The sequence below is a fragment of the Amblyomma americanum genome, chromosome 8, assembly GCF_052857255.1.
Source record: "Amblyomma americanum isolate KBUSLIRL-KWMA chromosome 8, ASM5285725v1, whole genome shotgun sequence".
In the NCBI taxonomy this organism is placed as follows: Eukaryota; Metazoa; Arthropoda; class Arachnida; order Ixodida; family Ixodidae; genus Amblyomma; species Amblyomma americanum.
Window position 1 is genome coordinate 67,389,128 of NC_135504.1, and position 22,729 is coordinate 67,411,856.

The 22,729-nt window shown below is 47.9% G+C and overlaps 1 protein-coding gene across 2 annotated transcripts in view; it reads right to left on the reverse strand.

The window, feature by feature from the left end:
• Positions 1 to 3,712: 3,712 nt before the first annotated feature.
• LOC144101852 (uncharacterized) overlaps positions 3,713 to 22,729 on the reverse strand; it is a 127,862-nt gene continuing 108,845 nt past the window's right edge. For both annotated transcript variants that reach the window (XM_077635076.1, XM_077635077.1), the window contains 2 exons: positions 20,025 to 20,327; positions 3,713 to 14,631 (listed from right to left, as the gene is read on the reverse strand). In XM_077635076.1, the coding sequence (XP_077491202.1) occupies positions 12,781 to 14,631; positions 20,025 to 20,297 (2,124 nt within the window). In that variant the 5' untranslated portion in view covers positions 20,298 to 20,327 and the 3' untranslated portion in view covers positions 3,713 to 12,780. The remainder of the gene's footprint in view (positions 14,632 to 20,024; positions 20,328 to 22,729) is intronic.

A 22,729-nucleotide genomic window follows, 5' to 3' on the forward strand; every position in this document is an offset into this window, starting at 1 on the left:
CATTGCGATTGCAAGAATACACCTTTTCCGTGGTTCACAAGTCTGGTCACCTCCATCAAGATGCAGACTGCCTGTCCCGCTATCCCGTCGATCCTCCTTCTACAGACTGTGAGTCGGATGCCTGTGTCCTCTCCATCTCCGACCTCTCCCACATTGCCGACGAACAGCGCTTGGATCCCACCCTCACCTCTCTCATCGACCGCCTCAGCACCGACCGCCGCGACACTTCTCTGGCCCGGTTGTTGCTGGACGGGAGCACGCTGTACCGCCGCAACATGCGACCTGATGGCGCTGAGCACTTGCTCGTTGTTCCCCGCCACCTACGGTCCACTATCCTCGAACAACTGCATGACGCACCTACGGCTGGTCATCTTGGTGTCTCCCGTACGTACGACCGCGTGCGCCGGCGTTTCTTCTGGCCTGGTCTGTACCGCTCCGTCCAACGCTACGTCGCCGCTTGCGAAGTCTGTCAGCGCCGAAAGAAGCCCGCTGTCCTGCCGTCTGGACACCTACAGCCGATCCCCATCCCGACCGACCCGTTCTCTCGTGTTGGGCTAGATTTACTTGGGCCCTTCCCAGAGTCCTCCACGGGGAACAAGTGGATTGCCGTCGCCACCGATTATGCCACGCGGTACGTGATCACTCGTGCCATTCCAACCAGCTGCGCCACTGACGTCGCTGACTTCCTTCTGCACGACGTCATATTACACCATGGCGCTCCCCGTCAACTCCTTACCGACCGTGGCCGCTGCTTCCTTTCCCGAGTTGTTGACGAAATCCTTCGTTCGTGCTCCGTTCGTCACAAGTTCACCACTGCTTATCATCCTCAGACGAACGGCCTTACGGAGCGTCTCAACCGCACGCTGACAGACATGCTCGCCATGTACGTATCCGACGACCACCGGGACTGGGGCATAAGCTTGCCTTTTGTCACCTTCGCCTACAACTCTTCGCGCCATGATACCGCTGGTTACTCGCCCTTCTATCTTCTCTTTGGACGAGACCCCTTACTGCCCTTCGGCACTCTGCTGCCCACAGCTGGCCCTGTCACTACATATGCGCGTGACGCTATCGCCCGAGCATACGCCGCCCGCCAGGTTGCTCGACACAAGCTCTCCGCCTCCCAAGAGGCTCAAAAACACCGCTACGATGGCCTGCACCGTGATGTGCGATACCCTGCCGGATCTCTCGTCTTGCTGTGGCTCCCATCCCGTCGTGTGGGGTTATGTGAAAAACTTCTGCCACGCTACACAGGTCCTTATCGTGTCTTACGGGCAGTGACCGACGTAACGTATGAAATCACGCCGCTGCACCCAAAGTCGACGTCCGCTCCACTGAAGTCCGAAGTCGTTCATGTAGCTCGCCTCAAGCCCTATCACCCACCATCGACATCGCACGCCTAACACGCACCGGGACGTTGCCTTCAGCCGAAGGGGATAGTGCTACAAGTGGACGAATCATGAACGAAGAAGTGGCGGTGCGCTGAACGACGACGACGTTGACAGTTGGTAGCTGGGCGCTCGGTTCTGAGCTGAGTGCTGGCCATCTCAGAGCAGCCGCCAATATAGATTTACCGCCGTAACATCCCCGTAACAATATGTTGGCTTCTAGAGGCATGCTTTGACATTTCCAGTTCTGTTTGAATTCCTAAAGTGGGCAAGCTCGACTGTTGGAGCCACGGGTGTCGCTTATACGCAACTTAACTTGTTCTAAATTTTTTTGCATTGTAAGAACGGCAGTGTACCCCTCGGTTTGGTTCTTGCCAGGGAAGTTGCTGGGGCCAGTGTATTTGAGCCGCCCTTGAGAGACCGAGGGCAGGCTTCATTAACTAAAAAGCATCGCTTTATTATGTGTTCCACTTTATTTAGGTATACTAGTTCACAAAGCAGTAAAACTGAGCTAATGATGTATATGTTTTAATGTCGTTTTACCAACAGCATTTCACTTATTTGTTTTCTCTAATGTCAACGGCGTACATGAAGTGGTGGGCTGACCAAGGTTATTAGCATGAGTAGAGGTGGCTTTCGATACCAGTTTGGAAGTGACGATATTTATGATGGTCGTTACTTAGAATGGTAGGCCATTCTAGTGACTGACTGTCCTGAGGAAAAAAATTGATATGTTCAGGTGCGAGCTTGCTTGGGCGATGAGCGCGTGTGTAGGGGAAGCTCCGTGGCTGAAAGTGCGCAAAAATTGTGATACAAGGAAAGAAGCGATTTTGCGATGAGAGGCCAGTGCAGAGAGATGGAACTGAGATTTTGATGTCGAAACGCTAGTGTGATAAGAATAGTCTGAGCAAATGAATCTGGCAGCGAGACTCTGGACCGATTTGGGCACGATGACAAAGCTGGCACAACGATATGGTCAGTATTACGCATCAATTGCGTACTGTACACTTTCCATGTAATTAGCACTATGGCAAGCAGTGTACACACCCCACTACCTGGCAGCGTGCCTGATTGCCTAGGTTGTTTGAACATTTTGTGCACAATGCTGTGTATGCGTTGAGGTTAAGCAGCAAGACCAGGAAGGTAAGGACACGTTGGACACAAAGTATTACAGTGCAGCTTTCTTCGGCTGTCGTGGTCAACTCGTCCTCCAGGCTGCAAGCCAAATTATCTTGATTTGTGCAGTAACCAGGGCCCCGGACAATGGAACTTGTTTCGTCAAAAAAGTGCGCGCAAATAAATAAAACAAAAGAGTCCGTAGCACTTACCTTTGAATAAGCCATCAACTATTCCTACGCAGACCTCTTAGCGTCGCGTAAACAATTCCACTCTCCTTGCCCTGCCGTCTGAGCTTGGTCAGTTATCTCGCTCAACGGGCACATCGTACAGGTATGAGCATCCCGCTCAAGTTACATATGGTCCAATGCGTCCCTTGCACATACGGCATGCTGTTGTATGACATCATCATGACGCAATACTGCATTCGCCTTTTACGATGGCGGAATGGGTTGTAAGCGCCCTCAGTAGCACCAGAAAGTTTCTCAGAATCACGTGGACGAAAAAAGAGGCACCGCACTGCTCCGTCCAGCATAGGTAGAAGCGTAACAATACTAGAAATTTCACACTACGCATTCAGCTTGGCTAGCAGTAAAGGTGGATCCAACGATGACGACGATTAAAAATTCAGACAACCACGAAATGATTTCCTCATTTTCATACCAGACTAACAGCAAACATTCAATTCGGTTAAATTTATTAACGAAGTGACAGAACCAGCTATTCAACAATTGTAATCTGCGGGCAGTAGAGAATATCGCAGCACTCTATGACTGCTTAGTCAATTTCGCGTTTCCGGCCGAACACTACCCAAGCCAAATACGAAGTATTCACTTACCGGCATTCCCGTAGTGGAGGAAGCGCTGGAGGAAGCAAGTGGCCTTGCTCGTGGCTCTTGTTTTTACTGCTTGGGTAATTTTGAGACTTAATGGTTAACACTCGTCACCACACCAGCGCCGCAGTACAGAAAAGAAATGTGAGCCGATATTCCTTGGCTAAAAATGCTGACCTCGACCTTGGCGAACTGGGCAATGCAGCCGCAGACGGAGGCGGAAATTGACGTAACAAGATGTTGCATATTTCATCACCCCTCTTTCGCATTGAGAAAACAAAACTTATTTATTAACAACATAGACCGTAAGGCAACATACTTTTCCCGAGGCCCTCATCATCGGGAGAAGGTGCGGACTGAAAAGAAGAGCGGAGGAGAATGAATGAACCCCCTTAAGGAATATAAGGGTGCCTTTATTGAGCACGTTTTTGGCGTACACATATTGCTGGTAAGCGTTGCATAGGTCTTATATGTCCATGGAGAGTCTCAGAAAAGTACAGCAACATCGGCGCTGCGGAGGCCGGGCTACAGCAATGTGGAACAAATGGATCTCGGAAATACTTCAACACGGAACATGCCGAAAAGCAATGTTGAGGTATCATGTAGAACATTAACTTTTTTCAGCACTATTTATGAATGCTTTCAGAAAAATTTTAAAACTTTGAAACCGCGCTAAGCCCACATCAATGGCTTCTCTTGATCGACTAGATTATAAATCACATGTACGGTTTTTATGCCGTTGTGTGCAATGATGTAATGGCGTACTTTACAAGCTACGCTTCTTCTCGTTGTAATGTGTTCAACAACCCTTGTATCAAAGAAATCAGCATGAAGCATTCTAGGTAGTCTGTTCAGCAGCAGACATATTTCTTGCTGCTAGGTACTTAAAAGCTTAATTTAGTTCCCCCATTTAGGTACAAAATATTAAAACAGGTGAACTTCGGGTGTAACCCGAAACACATGACCGCATGCACAATGCAAGATCGCCAATTTGAGAAGCTCTTATTCGTTGATCGCGGCCAAGCATTGTTCAGATCAGATTACCTGCATACGCAGTGGGCAGGTAGTTCCTCATTCCTAAATGAAAGCTCCCACAATCCTCAATGTTCAAGCATCAGTTGAGTGATAAACGCGGGCTTTTTCCAAATCGCACTAAATATGCAATGTCAGCCCAGCGTTCACTGAAAGCATAGCGTCAAAGTGTGGTTTGAAAAAGACTGATACTGCATGACTCAACACCATGTGAGCAAACTTTAAAGCCAGCGATTCCTGCTATTGGAGAGATCTTCATACATTTTCTTAAAGGTGCTCTCAGAACTCCCCTAACTGGCCATTAATCGAGGCGCATGATTTAGGCAACATTAAATGTTGCTACATAACACTGCCAACATAGAAATATACTTCCGAATCCTAGAAGAAGCCTGCTCATGCTCAATTATTTTGGTTCCTAAAAGCTCCTCCATGTTTTGATACGCCATTGCATTTTGTTTTTGAGACTGGAATCAAAGTACTTTTGTTACCGCAACGAATGTGCAAAAAAGAACAATTATCAACTTAACGCCATGTTTGGTGCGTCCAACAAAACATGTTGTTCCCTGCTTTAGTGACCACCTTTCCAAAGATGCGATTCCCTCTCGACAGGTGGAGCCACTGAAGCTTGCGGCTTTCTTGCAGTGACGAGAGGACAAACGGGCCAGAGAAACCTCAATAGCGGCCTCCTGGTGCGACATTGAGAGCACATGCTCACAGTAAAATCATGTCTCATGGTTCATGCTCTCTTAATTCATTCTCCAAAGAGGACCATGCGCGACTACTCGGACTTGCACCTGCACAACATAAACGTGACAATGTTCCAGTTAGCAAATACACACGCCGCCGTGCAGGCAGTGCGCCTGCACAGTGTAAACGTGACAATGTTCCATTTCGCAAATACACAGGCAAAGGCAGTGGGCCTGCACAATGCAAACGTGACAATGTTCCATCTCGTAAATACATAGGCCACCGCGCAGGCAGCGTATTCAGTCGCACTGCGGCACTTTCAATGCCTACTGACGCTGCGGCTACCCCAGCCCTGCAAGCAGGTTCCGCAACGAGTTTAAGTTTCATGATTGTGATCTCGGGGCAGTTAATCATACCACGCTCCTCCGATCATACAGTGCTGCTGTGCGGTTAGTTTAGAGCTCCGCGTTATAAACGATAAATGCCGCAGAGGATATCCGTCACATCAGCGTGACATGACCGCTTCTGACAATTGCGGGTGCATCACGAAAACCTAACAGGGCTTACCGGCATCGGCACCGACTGATGGCAGCTTGCACAGCATCGACCATATGTTTGGCCTGAGACGCTATCTGCTTGTAGCTCCTCCAGTGGAGCCTTGTTTAAGCCATTACACTTCGTTTTCACTGTGCAAGCATATAAACAGCGTTTTTACAAGCTGCAACGAGTGCACCGCTAACCTATTCATGATTGTTGTGTGGTCTTGACTCTTCGAAACTATTACGTTTTGGCACGCCCTTCATGGCAGGAGGGTGTTCAAAGACCATCTACTGTATTCAGGTGTGCAAGCCCTCAAGTGTACTGAGTGTATGGCGAAGAAAAAGCTAAACCATTGCCGCGATTACTCTAGGTCTCGTCCTGGAGACTGCGTATACATTGACACTTCATATTTAGCTTCCAAGCTCCACCTTCGTTACAAACAGGGTAAAGAAGTCTTCCACAATACTCTACCAAGGTAGCCCCTGGTAGAAATTCCACAGACGAAGGGCGATAAGGGATCACGTACGATTTAGTGCACTAATGTATAAGAGGGACCCGTGCACAGAAAAACTTTGAAGGCCCGCGTTAGCTTCTGAGCTGCTTCGAAGAGTAGTTCATTAGTGCTTCGAAGTTCAGTTGTCCACGTGCAATGGCTTACAAACCTTTAATCGCTGTTTTGTTATCCAAAGCGGCAGCGTAACTGCGATTCCTTCCTGCCCCGAGCCTAAATGAAGCATAAGTTTAGTTGCTGATTAAAGGTTGTTTGCGCCATGTTTGGCTATTACAACATCTTGCGCAAAAATAATTTTCATGCTAGCACGGATTGGATTATAATGTTTGCACTGTACAAAAACAGTTTTCTTTTAGCTGTTGGCAGCTTTAGATGAATGGGCCAAATTACAACAAACTAAATCAGTAAACACTATGGGAACACACACTGACCTAAAAGCTTTTTCTCCATTGAATGAAGAACTCAAGATATAACAGTGCCTGCTTATAACAAATCCATCAAAGCCAACCTGTTGCGTGCAAAGCGCGAGACTAGGACACTGCAAACTTATTAAGAGAAAACTGCGACGTGAACGGTTCGACGGCGAATCCCAAACCGACTTCAATTCTCACTTCTCTCAGATAGTTGAACGAGCAGCAAAATGCCGTTCAGAACTTTGAAACAGCTCCTGGATATTCACGGCCATTTCTTTGCGCAAATCCCTTTATTCTCCGGCTTCTACTGATAATTCTCTGAAATACTTTTCCATCTTATTGGCCGCCACCATGCCCATTCTTTGCAGGTTCATTCTGGCGTGCCGTATTTCTACTACTAAGGCATCATGCGAACGACCTCACCTTTTGCCAAAAATACAACGCTGTCTTCGTCTACTCCAGAGTAACCGAGCGTTTCATACATAACTAAATTACAGTGACGTCTTGTGGCCGCATGACACAATACTAAAGATCCTTAACGCAAGCGAACTTCTCGATTTGGGGTCTTGCCATTGTAATGTTCGAAGATGAAAAATTAAGCCGGGGGCTCAACAGATTCAGAGTAACGGAACAAGAACGTTACCACGAGTGAAATATTTTAAGTGTGCTACGAATACAAACTTATAGACGGAGAGAAAACGAGCGATGTTTCACAGGCTAACAATGACTAGTCTCGGCTCAGTACTGCTATCGTTCTGCCATGGTGAGCTAACTCAACCCAGTTATCGCAAAACTACAACCGCGAAAAACGTGACTACAGCCCGAGGCAGCAAAAACGATAAATCTGATCACGTGAGTGTAAAATGTTTGCCAAAAACATGTCTAGATCGAGCTTTACGCTAACCAGGAAAGACACGGTTGGTTTCAAGTTTGAAAATGTTTTGAACCTTTGTACTTGGGCAAGAACGTGTCTCGCAGTGTCATTTCGAATGGTGCGCCGCTTTCCAAAGCTGTCCAAAGCGTTCCTGCCTCATGACCCGTGAATAGATAATTGATTCTTCCTTAATGACTAGGTTCATTTAGGCAACCAGTTGGCCGTTTCATGACTAGCCTTTCATTCACGTGGCATAACAGATCTATTCGTACTCAAAGCCTTACGGCGCTTCAGTTCCTTCCGTCAGGTCATCCATTTAACATTCACAATATATGTATTTCTTCTGTACACAGCCAACTGAGGAGGTCCGGCCTGCAGAGTATACTGTGTGCCAAGTCGTTTGCACGCTATTGTAACGCCCTCTATTGAAAAACCACTCTGCCTTGCATGTCATTTCGTCTGCATCCTTTATGCTTCACTAAGTTCTACTTTGAACACAACGAACCCAAGGCAGCACCTTCACACCGATGATACTATTATCCCACTGTCAAAACCGAAACCATTCAAATGCTAAAATTTACATTTCCACTCCTGGTTAACGGGCCGACGCGGTTTTCTCAAATATGTAGTTAAATCTTCCTCCTTGTGCTCAATAAGCAAGAGCACAATCAGTGAAACTGCCACGCTATTGCACTAACGACATCCTAGTTCGAGCACCAACGCTTCAGTGCACGAAAATGGGAACAGAGTTATTTTTTTGTGCACAAAACCTCCATAGGCAAAGCTTAACTGGCACTATCTGGGCACTTTTATCCTTCCGAATGGTCGTTAAAACTAATTTTCATGTACGCTCATGACTTGTTTTTTTGAAGGCTTTGACATATAAATCAGCCCTATACAGTCGATGAGAATTGCGATGGGCTTCAATTAGCTCCAGGAAATATTTTCTAGCCTACGTGCGCAAAAAATGTAATCTAGATGTCACGGGTGATTGTTCGTGGCAGTATACTGTGCCCCACGTAACAGCTGGCAAAATGCAGGGGCTTGTCTCAAAATAACTCTTTTGTTGCAAACGCGCTAGCTAGAGGTTGGGTATACAAGATTCAACCTGGGTATATAATATATATGTCCATATATACACAAGCGAACACATTAATGTTTCAGTCGTTTAGTATAAGAGGATTACCTACGGAACTACCGATGGTCTGACGCCATGGTGATAAATAAGCAGATTACAGAAATATGTAGAAAGGCTGTTACACGTATAGATGAAGCTGCCATGAATAATAAGGGAATGGTACAGTCCGTTATTAATAACCACTCGAAAACTTTCATGCCCTCATCGCGAAGCATTCACGCGTTGTTTGAGGATGACGTTAAAAACTGTTAAATTGTAGTGGCAGACCACGCTGGTCATGCTTCGTGCACACTGCTTCAGTGTAATTCGTCATAAGAGTTATGAAAGCCCTAACAAGAAAAGTGCCACCTGTTATGCTGCGCTAAAGTCTTCTCGCTTGTTTGTAGTTTATCAGCTAGTGAAACATGAAATTCGCAGCGGCACCTAATTACAATATGTGTTGGCAATACGATATCAATATAAGCTGTTGATGCCTTTTCCGGATGTTTCTGGTGGGGCTACTGAGACCCAGGTTGCCCTTCCCGCACAATTCACTCCCTAAGCACTTCCAGTACACCGCCCGCCGCGTTTGGCAGGTGGCAAATGGCAGGCGGCAGATAGCGCCACCTGCCACCTGAAAATTATTGTGACGCCGCTTTTTCCCCAGCCGGGGCTCCTTATGTTATCGCGTTAACAAGTCATGAATATGTATCGACAATGTTCAGAGCACGGGATCCGTGTATACAAAACAATGTGTGTACAATTCCAACACGCTCTCCTTTGCTGATGCAACACTATGGAGGAAGCTCCCATTGCAGGCACATGGTTTCCCATTGCAGGCGTCAATCTTGTAAGGTAATGCGAATGAGGAACCAGACTCGCAACTAACAACATATAGGCAGCTACATGCGTTGCTGTTTAAATAGTTTATGTTCCATGGCGCAGCAAGAACTCAGCTCTTGAGTTTGTCTCCTGTAACGCACACCCACTGGCCCGAACCATCACCATGCTTAAATGGCATGTTCAAACAAGATGTCAGAGTAAATCTGAAGTATCTAAGTGGCTCATAGCCGCTCTTGAAACAAAAATAAAACCGTAGCCGAAACATTACAATTCAGTGAGCATCCTAACTCCTCACAAGAGCACCGACAAACTCAGCAACGCAGTTTCTTGCATGCAGTGGCACGGCATCGCCTACTCGACGATCAGATATTGCTCCTGTAAATCGCGCAAGTGCCCAAGCAACGATCGGTCGTTTTTTCTATGAAAAACGGATCATTTTCGGCAAACTTAAATGCAGTTGTCTAATAGCCTGACCGAAACCCATTACTGGATTTCTAACATGGCAGTGGCGTGACGTGTTTTGATCGCTTTCGTGGACGCAACAGTCCGGGCCTCTTCTCATGGAAGTCATTTGTCAAAAAGACGGAGTCGCTTTCGACCGTACCGTAGCGTACTCTGTCGCCAAGCATTTGGCATCGTAACAGTAAAGCATCGCGACACAGACGACCGTCAGGGTTTTACAATCGAAGCGGCGCCAAAGAAAGAACCGTCATTACGAGCCATCAGAAAACGATCAACGATGCAACTCAAACTGCCGCTGTTTCAGAGCAAAGTGATACCGAATTTAAAGGAAACTGCGGCAATGTTCGATACCGACTGTGCATGGCAATGCAGGCTGCTGCCCGAAGAACAATCTATATATGCCTATTCTGAGAAAATATCCTCTGCGATGCTACGGTAATATTACACGAATATACCAGAGAGGAGGCAGCCTATGAAACCACTAAAAATGAAGAACAGCTAGAAGACAGATTGCACGTTTAGGTCCCCGCATATTTTTTTTGCGATTCGAATGCGTGTAATTGCAATGTATTGATATCAAACGCTGAAGAAAACCCACAAGCTGAGGTTGGTGGCAGACAGAGAGGCAGGCACAGACGTTCAGAAAGCCTCGTAAACACCACCGTACACCGCTAGTGACTTGAAATTACAAGCCATTTAACGTCACCTCCAACAATATTTTAGTTCATCCCTCAAGTGCATAAGGAATCCGGGCAATAGTTTGGAGCTACAAATATGTCTATTAAAACTTAGCTTTCGCAAGTTTCTTGGTGCTTGGTATGCGTAAAAAATTATCTCGCAAAATTCCCCGCTCTAGCGGCTTCGCTATTCATGACTCAGTTCACCTTAAGCTCGGGACGCTCAGGGTCATCTCGGTACGGGGGGTCATTAGACATCTCGGACGGTCTTGGCCAACTGCGTTCCGACGCAAGCGTGGTAGGTGGCGTGGAACGAACGAATGTCATGCGGAACGCGTGCCACCGTTTCCCCCCCTGCTGGGAGAAAAGCGTAGTCCATGCCGACATCTCGAACGCTGTCGCTTGCCCTCTCAGGAACAAAAACGTGGCTCAGTGATCAACACAAACACTGGAGCTTTGAAGCACATAGGTGTTGATATCAGGTCAAGATGAAACAATAACATCGGCACTGCTCTTCAACAGAACTATAGCAGCAGCAGCGAAAAAATGGTAGCGTTCACTACGGGCGCTTGGCACAGTGCAGGACATGAATTCCGAGGGACAGTGACCGGCGTAACCTTCGAGGCCAATATCATTAAAAAAGTCTTAACAGCTGCAGCTGCCGTACGGCTTTAATTTAACAGGCATTGTGGTCAGTAAGGTGCGTGAAGTCGTAGCCGTACAAACTAGCATTCGTATGCAGTGACGGACACGCGGAGGATTTGTCAAGGCGACGCTCGCGCTTTGAGCAGAATGGGAGACCCTGATGAAGAGGCTGACTAAATGTGGCTACATGCAAGGCGTGTCAAGTGCCCAAACAACAGCGCAGGAAACGTTTGGGCACCCGCAGAAGAAAACCGAAAACTAATCTGGGCCTTCTTCACTTGAGGCCTACTACGGAACCACGTGTCCACAAGCAGTCAACATGCGGCGCAAAAAACATTTGCCCGCAAAGGCGCTCACACATTCTCGCAACAAAACAAAGCGGCAAAAACAAAAAAGACATTACGGAAAACACATTTCGCAACGCACAACGCTATATGACATTCTAAGCCGCTGATTCCTGTCAGCAGCTGACTGCGGGTGCATGCAACCCGAGACTGCAACAAAACGTTGTCACGATTCCGGATCGCCAGCAATCCGCGAAAAAGGAAACATGGCGTCGCCATTAAAGTCTTCCATACGCGCGCACACACACACATACAACACACCCCGCATTTTTGAAGAAAACAAAACCCATTGCGCACTTTGTTCCAGCAGACAAAGCTCCATATGGTTGAGGTCTTCAAAAACACGCACGTGGATTACAGTGCACACTGAAGTCTATTTTCACAAGCGTTCATCACTGAACCAATACAAAAGCGTCTCAAAAAGAAGCAAACACAAAGAAGAACGAATAATAAGTGTACGATGGTCGCTTGCGGGGAAGCCGAGTTTGGCAAGCCTGGATCTGTTTAAGCTCGGTTCATGTTAGTCAGTGATCACAGGCAAATGCAGCAGGTCGCCTCGGTATCCCCCGCACAATTGTCCATTATCTAGCTACGTTATCAGCCTTCCAAACAACGAACTTCAAAAATGTTTTGTAACAAATACTCACGCACTCCACACTTCCAACTGTGCACCTTCAAATATAGGATTACTGCAAAAACAATTTCGAAGAAACATGTGCGCAATCAAGTCCGAGAAAGGTACCGCGTTGCTTGCATGCTTCACTCACTCAGTTACATTTTAAACGAATATAAACAGCCAGTTGCATCAGCAAGGCGCCCACTACGCTGCACAGTCAGAACGCTCGTTTCTTTGAGCTGTCTTAAGCTTTTACTACTAGGGACTTTCTGCATAAGTATTTCAATATATTTTCCTTCGGTGGACAGGCCTTTCTGGACCCCATTGTAAGCAGTATATGGAACGTTGCAATAAATAATGTTTCAGTGCATGGGTACAACCCATACGGCTTGTACCTATCAAGGTCACAAGTCCCACGAAAAATTTTCTGTGATGCCAAATTGCTTAAATATCAAATCTTCAACATGGGTTAACGTAGCAGCTCGTTAAAGTGAAAACGTAACTCATCGTTTATAGACAGCGGCGGAACGATGGCACGCACCATAAACTGCCAATCAAGATCGAATACTAAATTTGCTATCATGCTACACAGAACCTAAGAGGAGCGCAGCTTCATATATAGTGTCTGCTCATAAAAGCTTCCCAGATTCTAGCACACCAAAGAAATCGACCAGTATTGTGCGCTATTCGTTGTGAATGCAGTAGCAATACTTCCTCAGAGTCTGGTGCTCGATGCAAGACGACTGCCGGCCGTACTTGTTGATGCGGCTCACGTCGTCGATTACGAAAAGATGTTCGTTTGCACGCAAAAGAAGCATGCCTTCCAACATGGCGTCGCTGGGGCCCACGACCACCGTAACCCTAATCCTGCGGACACTGCCGGAACGATCGGCGACATCGGCAGAGATCCGTTCAAAAATAGAATTTCCCGAGTAAGAAGAGCTTGCGGAAGGCAACGCAGGCGAATTCTTGGTGCCGAATACCTCTCGTGCGTCATGTATCCTGCGCATCGTCAGGCGGGCACATCTAGCAGAACTGTTGCCCAAACCGAGCCGGAGAAGGCTGTTGACCTTGTCGACAAGTGCTAGCGCAGCCTTTTCCACAATCTTGCTGGACAGTTCCATGGGTTCCTCCGCGTCACAGGAGCAGTACTGCTCAGGAACGTTGGCCAGGTCGCACGTACGGTTTCGCGGTACCTCCCGAAACAGGCTAACACCAAAGTCAGATTTGAACGAGTCGGTGAAGCGCCCACTTAGGCCCAGAGAGAGTATGTCCCTAAAGGTCTCGTACGTGTCATAAGGCGTCGTCAGGCGGCCGGCGTTCGTTTGAAGAGCCTTGAGCAGCGATTCTGAGCTCACATGTGCTGCAGCAGCGCCGGAACTCGCAGCGACAGCGGTGGCACTACCCTTACGTAGAGTCGACTTCAGCCGAGGCGATCCAGATGGCGGTCTCACGGCAAAGAAAGGAAGTCGCTCTTCAAGTCTTCCCACAAATGTCTCGCGGATCGAGTCGAACCTGTGCCCGTGATCCGACAGAAAGAAGAGATACGTGTTGTCCAGATGACCGCCGTCTCGCAGGAACGTGAGGAACCGCACGATGTCTTCGTCGGCTGCGGCGACCTGTTGCATATACTCATGGCTAATCTCGACTAGAAACGAAAATGCGAAGTACGGCTGGGATCCGTTGTTTACCTCGATGAATCGCTGAACGTAGTCCATCTGGAGCTTGTGCTTCGGAACGTTGCCGAAGCACAGGTTCGAGCTCGTCCTCACAAGGAACGAACTTTCCATGGCGAGCGAGTAAGGGCGAAAGTAGAAGTCGGTCGGTGGATACCTGAAGCCTCGGGCGAGGTAGTTGAACACGCCGAACTCGGGAAAGTCCTCGGCAAAGAGTGTGAGGTAACCCTCGCGACTGAAGTCCTTCCAAATGAACGGAACGTCGTCAAAGGTTTCTCCGCTGACACCAGGATGCTTGACTTGCGTGTAGGCCTCCTTACCGGTAAGCAACGCCACTAAGTTGGGAAAGGTGTTATCGCCAACCTTGTTCATGCCTCGAAGCACGACCGCTCCCAGCGTATCGGTAAGGAAAGTGTATGTCTTCGGTAGCAGGCGCATCATTGACAGTCTGGAGATGGAATCAAGCCCGAAGACCAGGACGCTAGGAAGCTCTGAATGGCTGTACGACGGTGACGACGGCGACCCTGATGTTCGGCCCAGGGCTTGGTGTGGGGGTGACGTCTTGGATGGCCCTGGTGAGCGTTGCTGCTCGGGCGTCTTCGGTATCCGCAGTACGGCGTGGACGTTGGAGTAGATGGGAATCTCGAAGAAGTTCCGGCACGAAACGTAGACGACGTCGTGCTGCAGCGGTGTGCCGTCGCGAGTGAACGGCACTGGATCGCCGTACTTGATGCTATCATCTCCGTCCCGTTCTGCTGGTACGTACGAGCAGCGTAGAGAACTGAGCTTGTAGCCGGAGCTTTCATTGAAGCGCAGGTTTCCACGGACGTCCACGAATGTCAGCCACGGTTGTCGTGCCTGCGAGCGAGAAACGGAAGAGAAAAAAATACGCGAAGTTTAGTGCCGGGAAGCTAGCGTATGCCGTTCACTTAGTCACCAGTGGTCTATGCCAAGATTTTAAATGATGCGTGGTGCACCGTCATTGGAAAACCGTCATTTCAGCCCTATATTAATTAAGCTTTTAAAATCAGGGGTCAGTATTTTTCGGGAAAACAGTTTTTTTTCTGTACGCACTAGGAACTCTTAGACACGTAACCAAAACCTTATGTATGTCGTTCATGAAGCGATTTCTCCGTCCTTAGCAAGCTTTCGGGTGCCCAAGCGGAAGCCATAATATTCCAATAAGAAATTCTGCTCTTCAGACACATAAAAGAAAAACAAAACTGACACGCTGACTTGGGCTAGACTCACATCGTCCTTTTCCCTTTAACTAGAGTGAAGCTTTCAATGGTCGCCATTCTTTCATAAAGTGGTGCCAATAGGGTAAGAAGGTCTGTAACGGGGCCCTAAAATCAATTTAAGACCACTGCCATGTATGTAATAAAATGCAAAGTGCTCCAATATCGCACGAGTTCATGCATCTGTTATGGATGCCAACTAAGAGAGTGAATCGAGCACTTCTTATCAAAGGATCCAGCGCCTGGTAGGATAATGTCGTTCGATCAAAACTAAATCAAAAGGCACTGGTCAGAAAATTTTTCATCTCTGCTACAGCACGCCATGTACCAACCACGTTGTAAGGAACGTATCCATATTTCTACGTTATCGGATACTGCATTTATATTTCTACATCTACTTGATTTCATTCCGGGAACAACCTTCTACGTAGTAACAGCACTAGTTAAAGTCTTCATCACATATGCCGTTACATAAGGCATAAAAGTGCGGGCCACATCACGCTACATAGTAACGTACGGTAATATCGCATGCAAGAAAAACACCACGAGGCCAGAACAGAGATATGCTATTTGGCATCCGCGCTAGTGGGAATAGCCAGTTTTTCAACTACAAGGAAAGTTTGCGGTGCCTCCTTGTTCGCTGTACCCGAGTGATGCGGCCAAGGTTGTTCGCTTTAGAGACGGAGTGTCACTGCCCTAATGCATATATTTTGAAGCATGAAACGCCCCTTTAAAAACTTTCTCTAGACACTCTACAGGCTGTCTATACACTTATGTCCATAAATTCCCTAGATTGTCTCTACTAAATCCCACAGAATAGTCTATAGCCAATACAAATCCTATAGGCAGTCTACAGACAATCTATAGATGTTGTTTTGCTTGCATGCGATATTAACGATATTAACGTAGTAGACAAGCGAAACCAAAGGCGGCGGTATTTATAGCGAATAGTGCGACGTAAATGCTACGCCATCGCATGACGTCACATCGGGCTATGCCAATCTCAGCTCAAGGTCAAAGGTCAAGTTACCACCGGTCATAGGCCACGTGGTTGCCGGTAATTGGCTATGACCGTGCCATACAGGCATAATATCATGGCTATGTGCAGCAAGACACATAGTAGTACATTGCAATTAGTCTTGGGGTGTGTGCTTGCTTTGATCTTGGTCGGGCTTCAAGGTCAAACGCGCAAAGCCAGGCGAAACCCTTGAGTTGTACCTCAAGTAGTACAGCCTTCGCTCTAAAATCTCGTTGGAGGTACTTAGATATCTCTTAACTGCTGCAAGGCGAAAGCAGTTTGCGACTCATTGCACTGATATCAATTTGCCGCGCTTGGATTCATTGCACGACAGAGGAGAAGAGTAGCTGGCGCGAGCGTGGCAGAGAGGTCACGTGAGATCACAAGGTCACGTGACATAAAATGTAACGGACGGACGCGAGTATGAGCCATTAAAGGCTATCGCCTTAAAATTGGCAGGAAGCAGGCCAACATCTCTGCGCCTGACTAACCCACAGGCGGTCGAGATAGACTTGTACAGCGCTGCTACACTGTTATCTCTCGCAGCCAGAAGTGACATGCTGCAGCGGAAGTGACTACGTCATTTTTATGCTGCCCGAATTATTTTTTCGGCTTACATTACATTATGAGTAGGTGAAAACTCCGGAGAACAATGGAATAACGTAGCGAATGAAGCGCCCGTTGTCAGACTGTACAGTGCTCGGCGAGAGATTGGTGTGGGCGTTAAAATTTCGGTTTCAGCCGATTACTCAAAGAATTACGTAAAGAGCCATAGGCTAAGTTTAACATTGCACCATTTCGTACCCACTCCCAATTCATGTTCACGCAGCACAAAAAGACACGGATAACAGGCAGGGACGTACTTTCGATGCCTCGGAAGCGTAGACATTTCATTTTTGGGGGGAATATAAGGCGAGTTGATAGTCAGTGCTTTTGTTGTACAAGTCTCTTTCTCATGCCCATGTTTCTGGCGCTGAGTGAACATGAACGGCACTTTCCTTCAGCCAATGAGAATGCTCCGGTCCGGTGATCTGGTGAAGGCCCTTCTTTCCAACCAATAGGAATTTTCCGGCGGGTTCGGATTCCAAGAGGGGAATGTGGTTGTTTCTTGTTCTGTTTTCTAATCAACTATCTTTCAGCGACAAAATAGTGCATTATTAATTTACAATTTATAAACAAATTTACAAAAAAATAGAGAAATTCTCTTGCCCTCTTTGGTTTCGATGACTGTTGGCTTCCTTCATAAGTATGTCATAACGAGCCCCTGATTTCCCTTCCTTTGCCTTCCGGGTCTGGTGACGTCACCTGTCTGCAGCCAATTGGCAGATTGTTTCACCGAAGCGGTATTTGGCGCTATAGTGCTTCTAATGCTACCGCATTAAAGAAGTCCCCAGCATTGATTAGTTGAAAGCTCTTAAGCGCTAAAGACGGAACAGCAAAGAGACGATGTCAGAGCACCCGTTCCGTGGCCTTTTCTTTTTTTTTGTTCGCCTCTAGTACTCAGAGAGGACTTATATGGGAACCCGTTACACGATTCTTTATTAATTCTATCATTCTACGTGGCCATATTAACTTCTAAGTGATGGGGATGGGGCAGGAACGGAGCGTGCTCTGATCAGATCAGTGCGTAATACTAACCAAGATGATGCATAATCAGTACACCATTGTAGTCCCTCTGAAGAGAGTACATGAAACAGGGAAGGGGGCTAAAGTTTCCCAACATCTAAACAAAGTGCAGAGCAAGCAGTAACGCACATCATCTAATAATACCTGCATGAAGTAAAGAAAGAGGGAAGGATATGTTCATGTGAACGTTAAACTGCAAACCCAAACACAAGTACGTGACAGGAAGTTAAGAAATATCAATCAAGGCAGCTAGACAAATACATAAGCAACTTCGAAATACCTGAAGGCAGGATATCACGAAAAAACGTCAAGAACAAAACGAAAGGGCTCTCAAACCGCACCATGTTTTGCTCAAAGCGCACAAAGTGTTTTTTTCTAACTGCGAAGCCGTTCTTTTGAGGCACGTTAAAACTTACTGCGCATGCTTAACGCACCACAGCAATGAGCCACTGATCCCTTGTAACGAAATCATCTCTCCTTGAATGCGCTGGAGTAAAACTTAACACGCAACGTTGGAGGGGCCTCATTATCCCACTTGAAAAGACCTCCATTCGTCGCCGTTCAACGTGATCGAGTCAAAGATGCTGTATATCCCGTTAGAGACCTCATCCGAACTGCCCTTATTAAATGGCATGGCATTCCATTTCTGACCCGCTCGAAAGGGACATGCTAGCGTTTCGTGACTGCGCTCGATCGAGCTCGGCGAATGGGGGCGCCATTGTCCACCGTGGGGTTAACGAACTCTCCGAGCCGCATTGCAAGATTTCTCTCGCTCGGAGAAGAGCGATGGACATCAAACACGTGATCGCAACCGTCGGCGTGCTATGATAGCTGTTCGCATTTCTCACGTCGGACAAAAAGAATCGTCTCCGGATTGCAACAGACCACGCGAAATGAGCAACGCTTTCATAACACCGCTCCTCCTTGCCGACGTCGTCACTCCTACTCGGGGTTTGGGGATTGGACTCCCCTCCTCGAGGTTTGCTGCTCTCGAATCGAGACCAGTGGGAGGCCGCATTGCCCAGTTCCGAATCGCACACACCGATCCGGGTTGTGACAAGAGCCCTAGAAGTCGCCGAGGGCCACGGGCTCATGACCACCTGATGGGGCTGTAACCCCATACCATGTGCTACTTTTGTCGACGGAAATAAAGTTTATCCTCCTCCTGTAACGGTCCGAAGGATTTGCTCCCAGTGTGACTCCCAACAGACAAGATGGCTGGCGCACCATTTCGGACCATTCCATGGAGCAAGGAAAGAACTCAGGAGAGGCGGTTGCGTCACAATATTTAGAAGCCGGCTCCCCCCTGCGCTCCCCATACTTGTACGCCATCTCAGCGCGTTTGCGCATGCGCACAGACAATGGCGCAGACGACGCCGCTGTGGCCAGCGTTACTATTGGCTGCGCCGCTGGCCAAAGACTCCCAGGAGCCTTTGCGAAAGCACGTGACTTCAGGCAGACTTTTTGGCGTGCAGCTCGGATCATTCCTTCTGGGTGGCAATGCCACTGAACTGTGGCAGCGGCGATCCGATTAGCAGATGTCGCTGACGCAACTTATTGCGCATGCGCGGCACAGTCCTGAATCCAAGTGCGCTCGATCAAGATGTAAACAGCGGAAAAGTGAAAATCTGTGCGAGCACGGCGCTCCTACAAAGTTGTATATACAGCTGCCACTCAAGAGTGCGGTTCACCGCAGCTCCCCGGCATGCCTGATGCGGTTAAATACTGCGTATTCATTTGCTGTAAACCACGAAATGTCGTACCTTCACTGCCAGCGCGTTGCAAGTTGCGCTCCTAGTGCGTATATTAAATTATGTTAAAAGTGTTTCTTTTTATTTTGTTGCTTCGATACATTTAATTACTGCAAAGAAAGTTCATTGCTACGCTGCTATGGAAACATCACAGCATTCCTTGGGAGGAGTGCCTCGATAAGGGCGGTTATCTTACGACTGAATCCAAGTTTTCTACCCAACAATAGCCAAGCCAAATACGAATCCACATATTCCTAGCATTTCTGTGCCTCTCCATGCATGAATGAACGACCCCCACAGCACCACTTTTTTTTTTGCTTAGGTAATTTCTATAAAGTCCACGCCACAAATACTGCTGTTTTCTTCTGCTTTCGAAATCTTTAATAACCATTTATTTATATCATTTCTGTAGCTCAACTTCTGGATTATTCACTGTTGTAGTACAATTATTGACGCAATGGCCACAGCAGTTTCAGCCAAAATGACGTAACAAGAAAGACGTGTTCGCTCTCGTCACGCAGCCGTCAGCTCTACACTTCGGGACTCCAGCCAATCGGGGCGGACGTCTAGAGCACAGGCCCTAGCTAAGCACTTCGCTGATACCCCAGTACCGCTCACCTTGCAGCGTATGGGCACCGTGGCCTTCAGGTGCGGCCACACGCTCGGGTGCAGCGGGTGCAGCACGGGCAGGGAGCACAGCTGTCCCGGGTCCCTGGGCTCCTGGACCGCCGGATCGTAGGTCCAGAACGGGTGTCGCGTCAGCTCGGCCGGCGGTGCCCCGCCGTAGTCGCTCCCTCCCGTGGGCCAGGGGGGAGCCCCGAGCAGAGCCAGCGTGGCCACCACGGCCAGGCAGAGCCAGCCCAGCAGCTGAAGGCTGCGTCGACGCCGCATGGCGCACCTGCGCACCTATTCTTCTTCCACCTGCCAAGGGAGAAAGAAGATAATCAGGACACGGTGCACGCCAGTGAACAACGGCATCATGAACACAATATTGTGGCTTGTGTATTGCCTACTGTGGGCTTCCAACCTCCAGAAGCAGCTCAGGATATGATAGGTAAGCCGAAGAGGACTGCTCCGGATTAATTTGGACCACGTGGGTTTCTTTAACGTGCGCTGATATAGCACGGCACATGGGCGTTTTTGGTATTTCGCCTCCATCAAAATACGGCGGCCGCGGCTTGGATCGAGCCCATGACCTTGGAATAAGCAGCCCAACGCCAAAGCCACTGTGCTACCGCGGCGGGTTGAATAGAAAATGGGGAAGGAAAGACTCGTTGCAGTTATAGCGTGAAATAAAAAAGGTGTTCTAGATGTCACAACGCTGTAGTCCTACTACTATGCCTGCCATAAATGAAAATTCAATGGCATCATCCACTCAGGACGTAAACGTCCACCAGTAAGAATGGAGCGTTACAATGTTGCAACCCATGAGAGCATGGCATCCACAGAAATGCGTTTTAAATGAGTGCTTCTTAAGGGTGAAATGGTTGCAGCTCCCCTCCCACATCTTCACGTCGCGATGACCACAAGCCTCACATTTTTACGGCGACAACCGTTGATGGAGAGGAAACCCAGCGGAAGCATCTGTGTTCCATTTAGTACATCCGGGTCTTCGGAACCAGAGTGAAGAGACAAAGACTGTTCGATCTGCCGTTGTTCATTTTACCTCGATTAATTATCTGTCTCGTATGTAATCACGAGCGTTAGTTTCGAGAATACGGCTGTGTCTTCAAGCCGATCCTGTCCCCATGGGAAGCACAAGGCTCCACCGGCGCCAGCATATCCAGGGGGGCCACGCCAACCCAAAAAGTTTTCGGCCTAGGATGGGGGTATGGGTTCCCAAGACGCACAGCTGGTGGGCATTCGGAACGGTGATCGGACTAGCGTAGCCTCATGGGTTGCACAGATCAAGTGTCTGTCCCACCTCTTGCACATTCTGATCGAGGCCCTCCGCATACATCTCCAAGAGGAGCCGCCATGGCAGAGTTCTTAAACATGCACTGACATAACACACAACGCACGGTTGTCCTCGGCATTCCCGGGTTCGAACCCGACCGCGGGGGCCGCGTTTTTATGGAGACAAGACGCTAAGGCTCCCGTGTTCTGTGCGATGTCAGTGCACGTTAAAAATCCCAAGGTGGTCGAAATTATTCCGGAGCCCTCCACTATGGCACCTCTTTCTTCCTATCTTCTTTCTCTCCCTCCTTTATCCCTTCCCTTACGGTGCGGTTCAGGTGTCCGCCGATATATGAGACAGATACTGCGCCATTTATTTTCCCCCAAAACCAATTATTATTATTATTATTATTATTATTATTATTATTATTATTATTATTATTATTATTATTATTATTATTATTATTATTATTATTATGAGGGGCGCCACCGTGGCGACCTCGAGGGTCTGACACCGGTCTCGAGCATACAGCGCGGCTGTCAGCCACCACCGTGTTCGGGCTACTTGAAGTGATCCACGCTAACGAAACCTATGAGGAAAAAGAAACAGCCAAAGAGGAAAAAAGGAGCACTGTCTGGAACAGCTGGCGCCTGCGCTCGCAGTCAGACGGCACACGCGAGGGTGTCGCCGAGAGACACGCTATTACAACGACGGATACGGGGACGTGGACTCCCTTGCCCCAACATCTGCGGAATGGAGGCTGAATATGATATGTAAGTTCACAGATGGGGAGAGCAGAAGAAAAAATAGACTCCCGGACCTGAGCGGCGCCTGAAAGGATTCTGCGTAAGCTTCGTTTTCGTAACAGGCACTGCATGACTTTCGAGAAATACATTTCTCACCTGCTATGCGCCTACAGATCAAAGAAAAAAAAATTAGGAGGACGCTTAGGTTTTGCCTTAAGACTTGTCACGATAGCGCCTTTTACTTGTATTTTTTCTCATCTTGTTCCTTTTTCTTTGTCATTTCCCAATTCACAGTGACATTATTGATCCCGTTCATCGATTAAAATCATAATTACCTACCCCGTTACCGATTACCAATCACCAATCAAAATTATCGATTAATAAATCACTGTCTGCGTTACACTGAACGACATACTACGCCTCTACATGCTTATACACGTACACATCTTTTGTCTACGTGCAATGAGGCATCATAACACCCACGTTTCATTCTGCGCAAATTCTGACGCGTGATTAGCATATTAGAGTAGATTTTAATTTTTTAATTACAATAGCATCAGTACACACCCCCAACACACTTTACTATCATACACACCACAACGCGGGGCCACTGCGCATATGCCGCCAGCATCCGGCAGACCGGGTCCATGTCCCCGCTAGTACGCCCTCACGCTAGATGT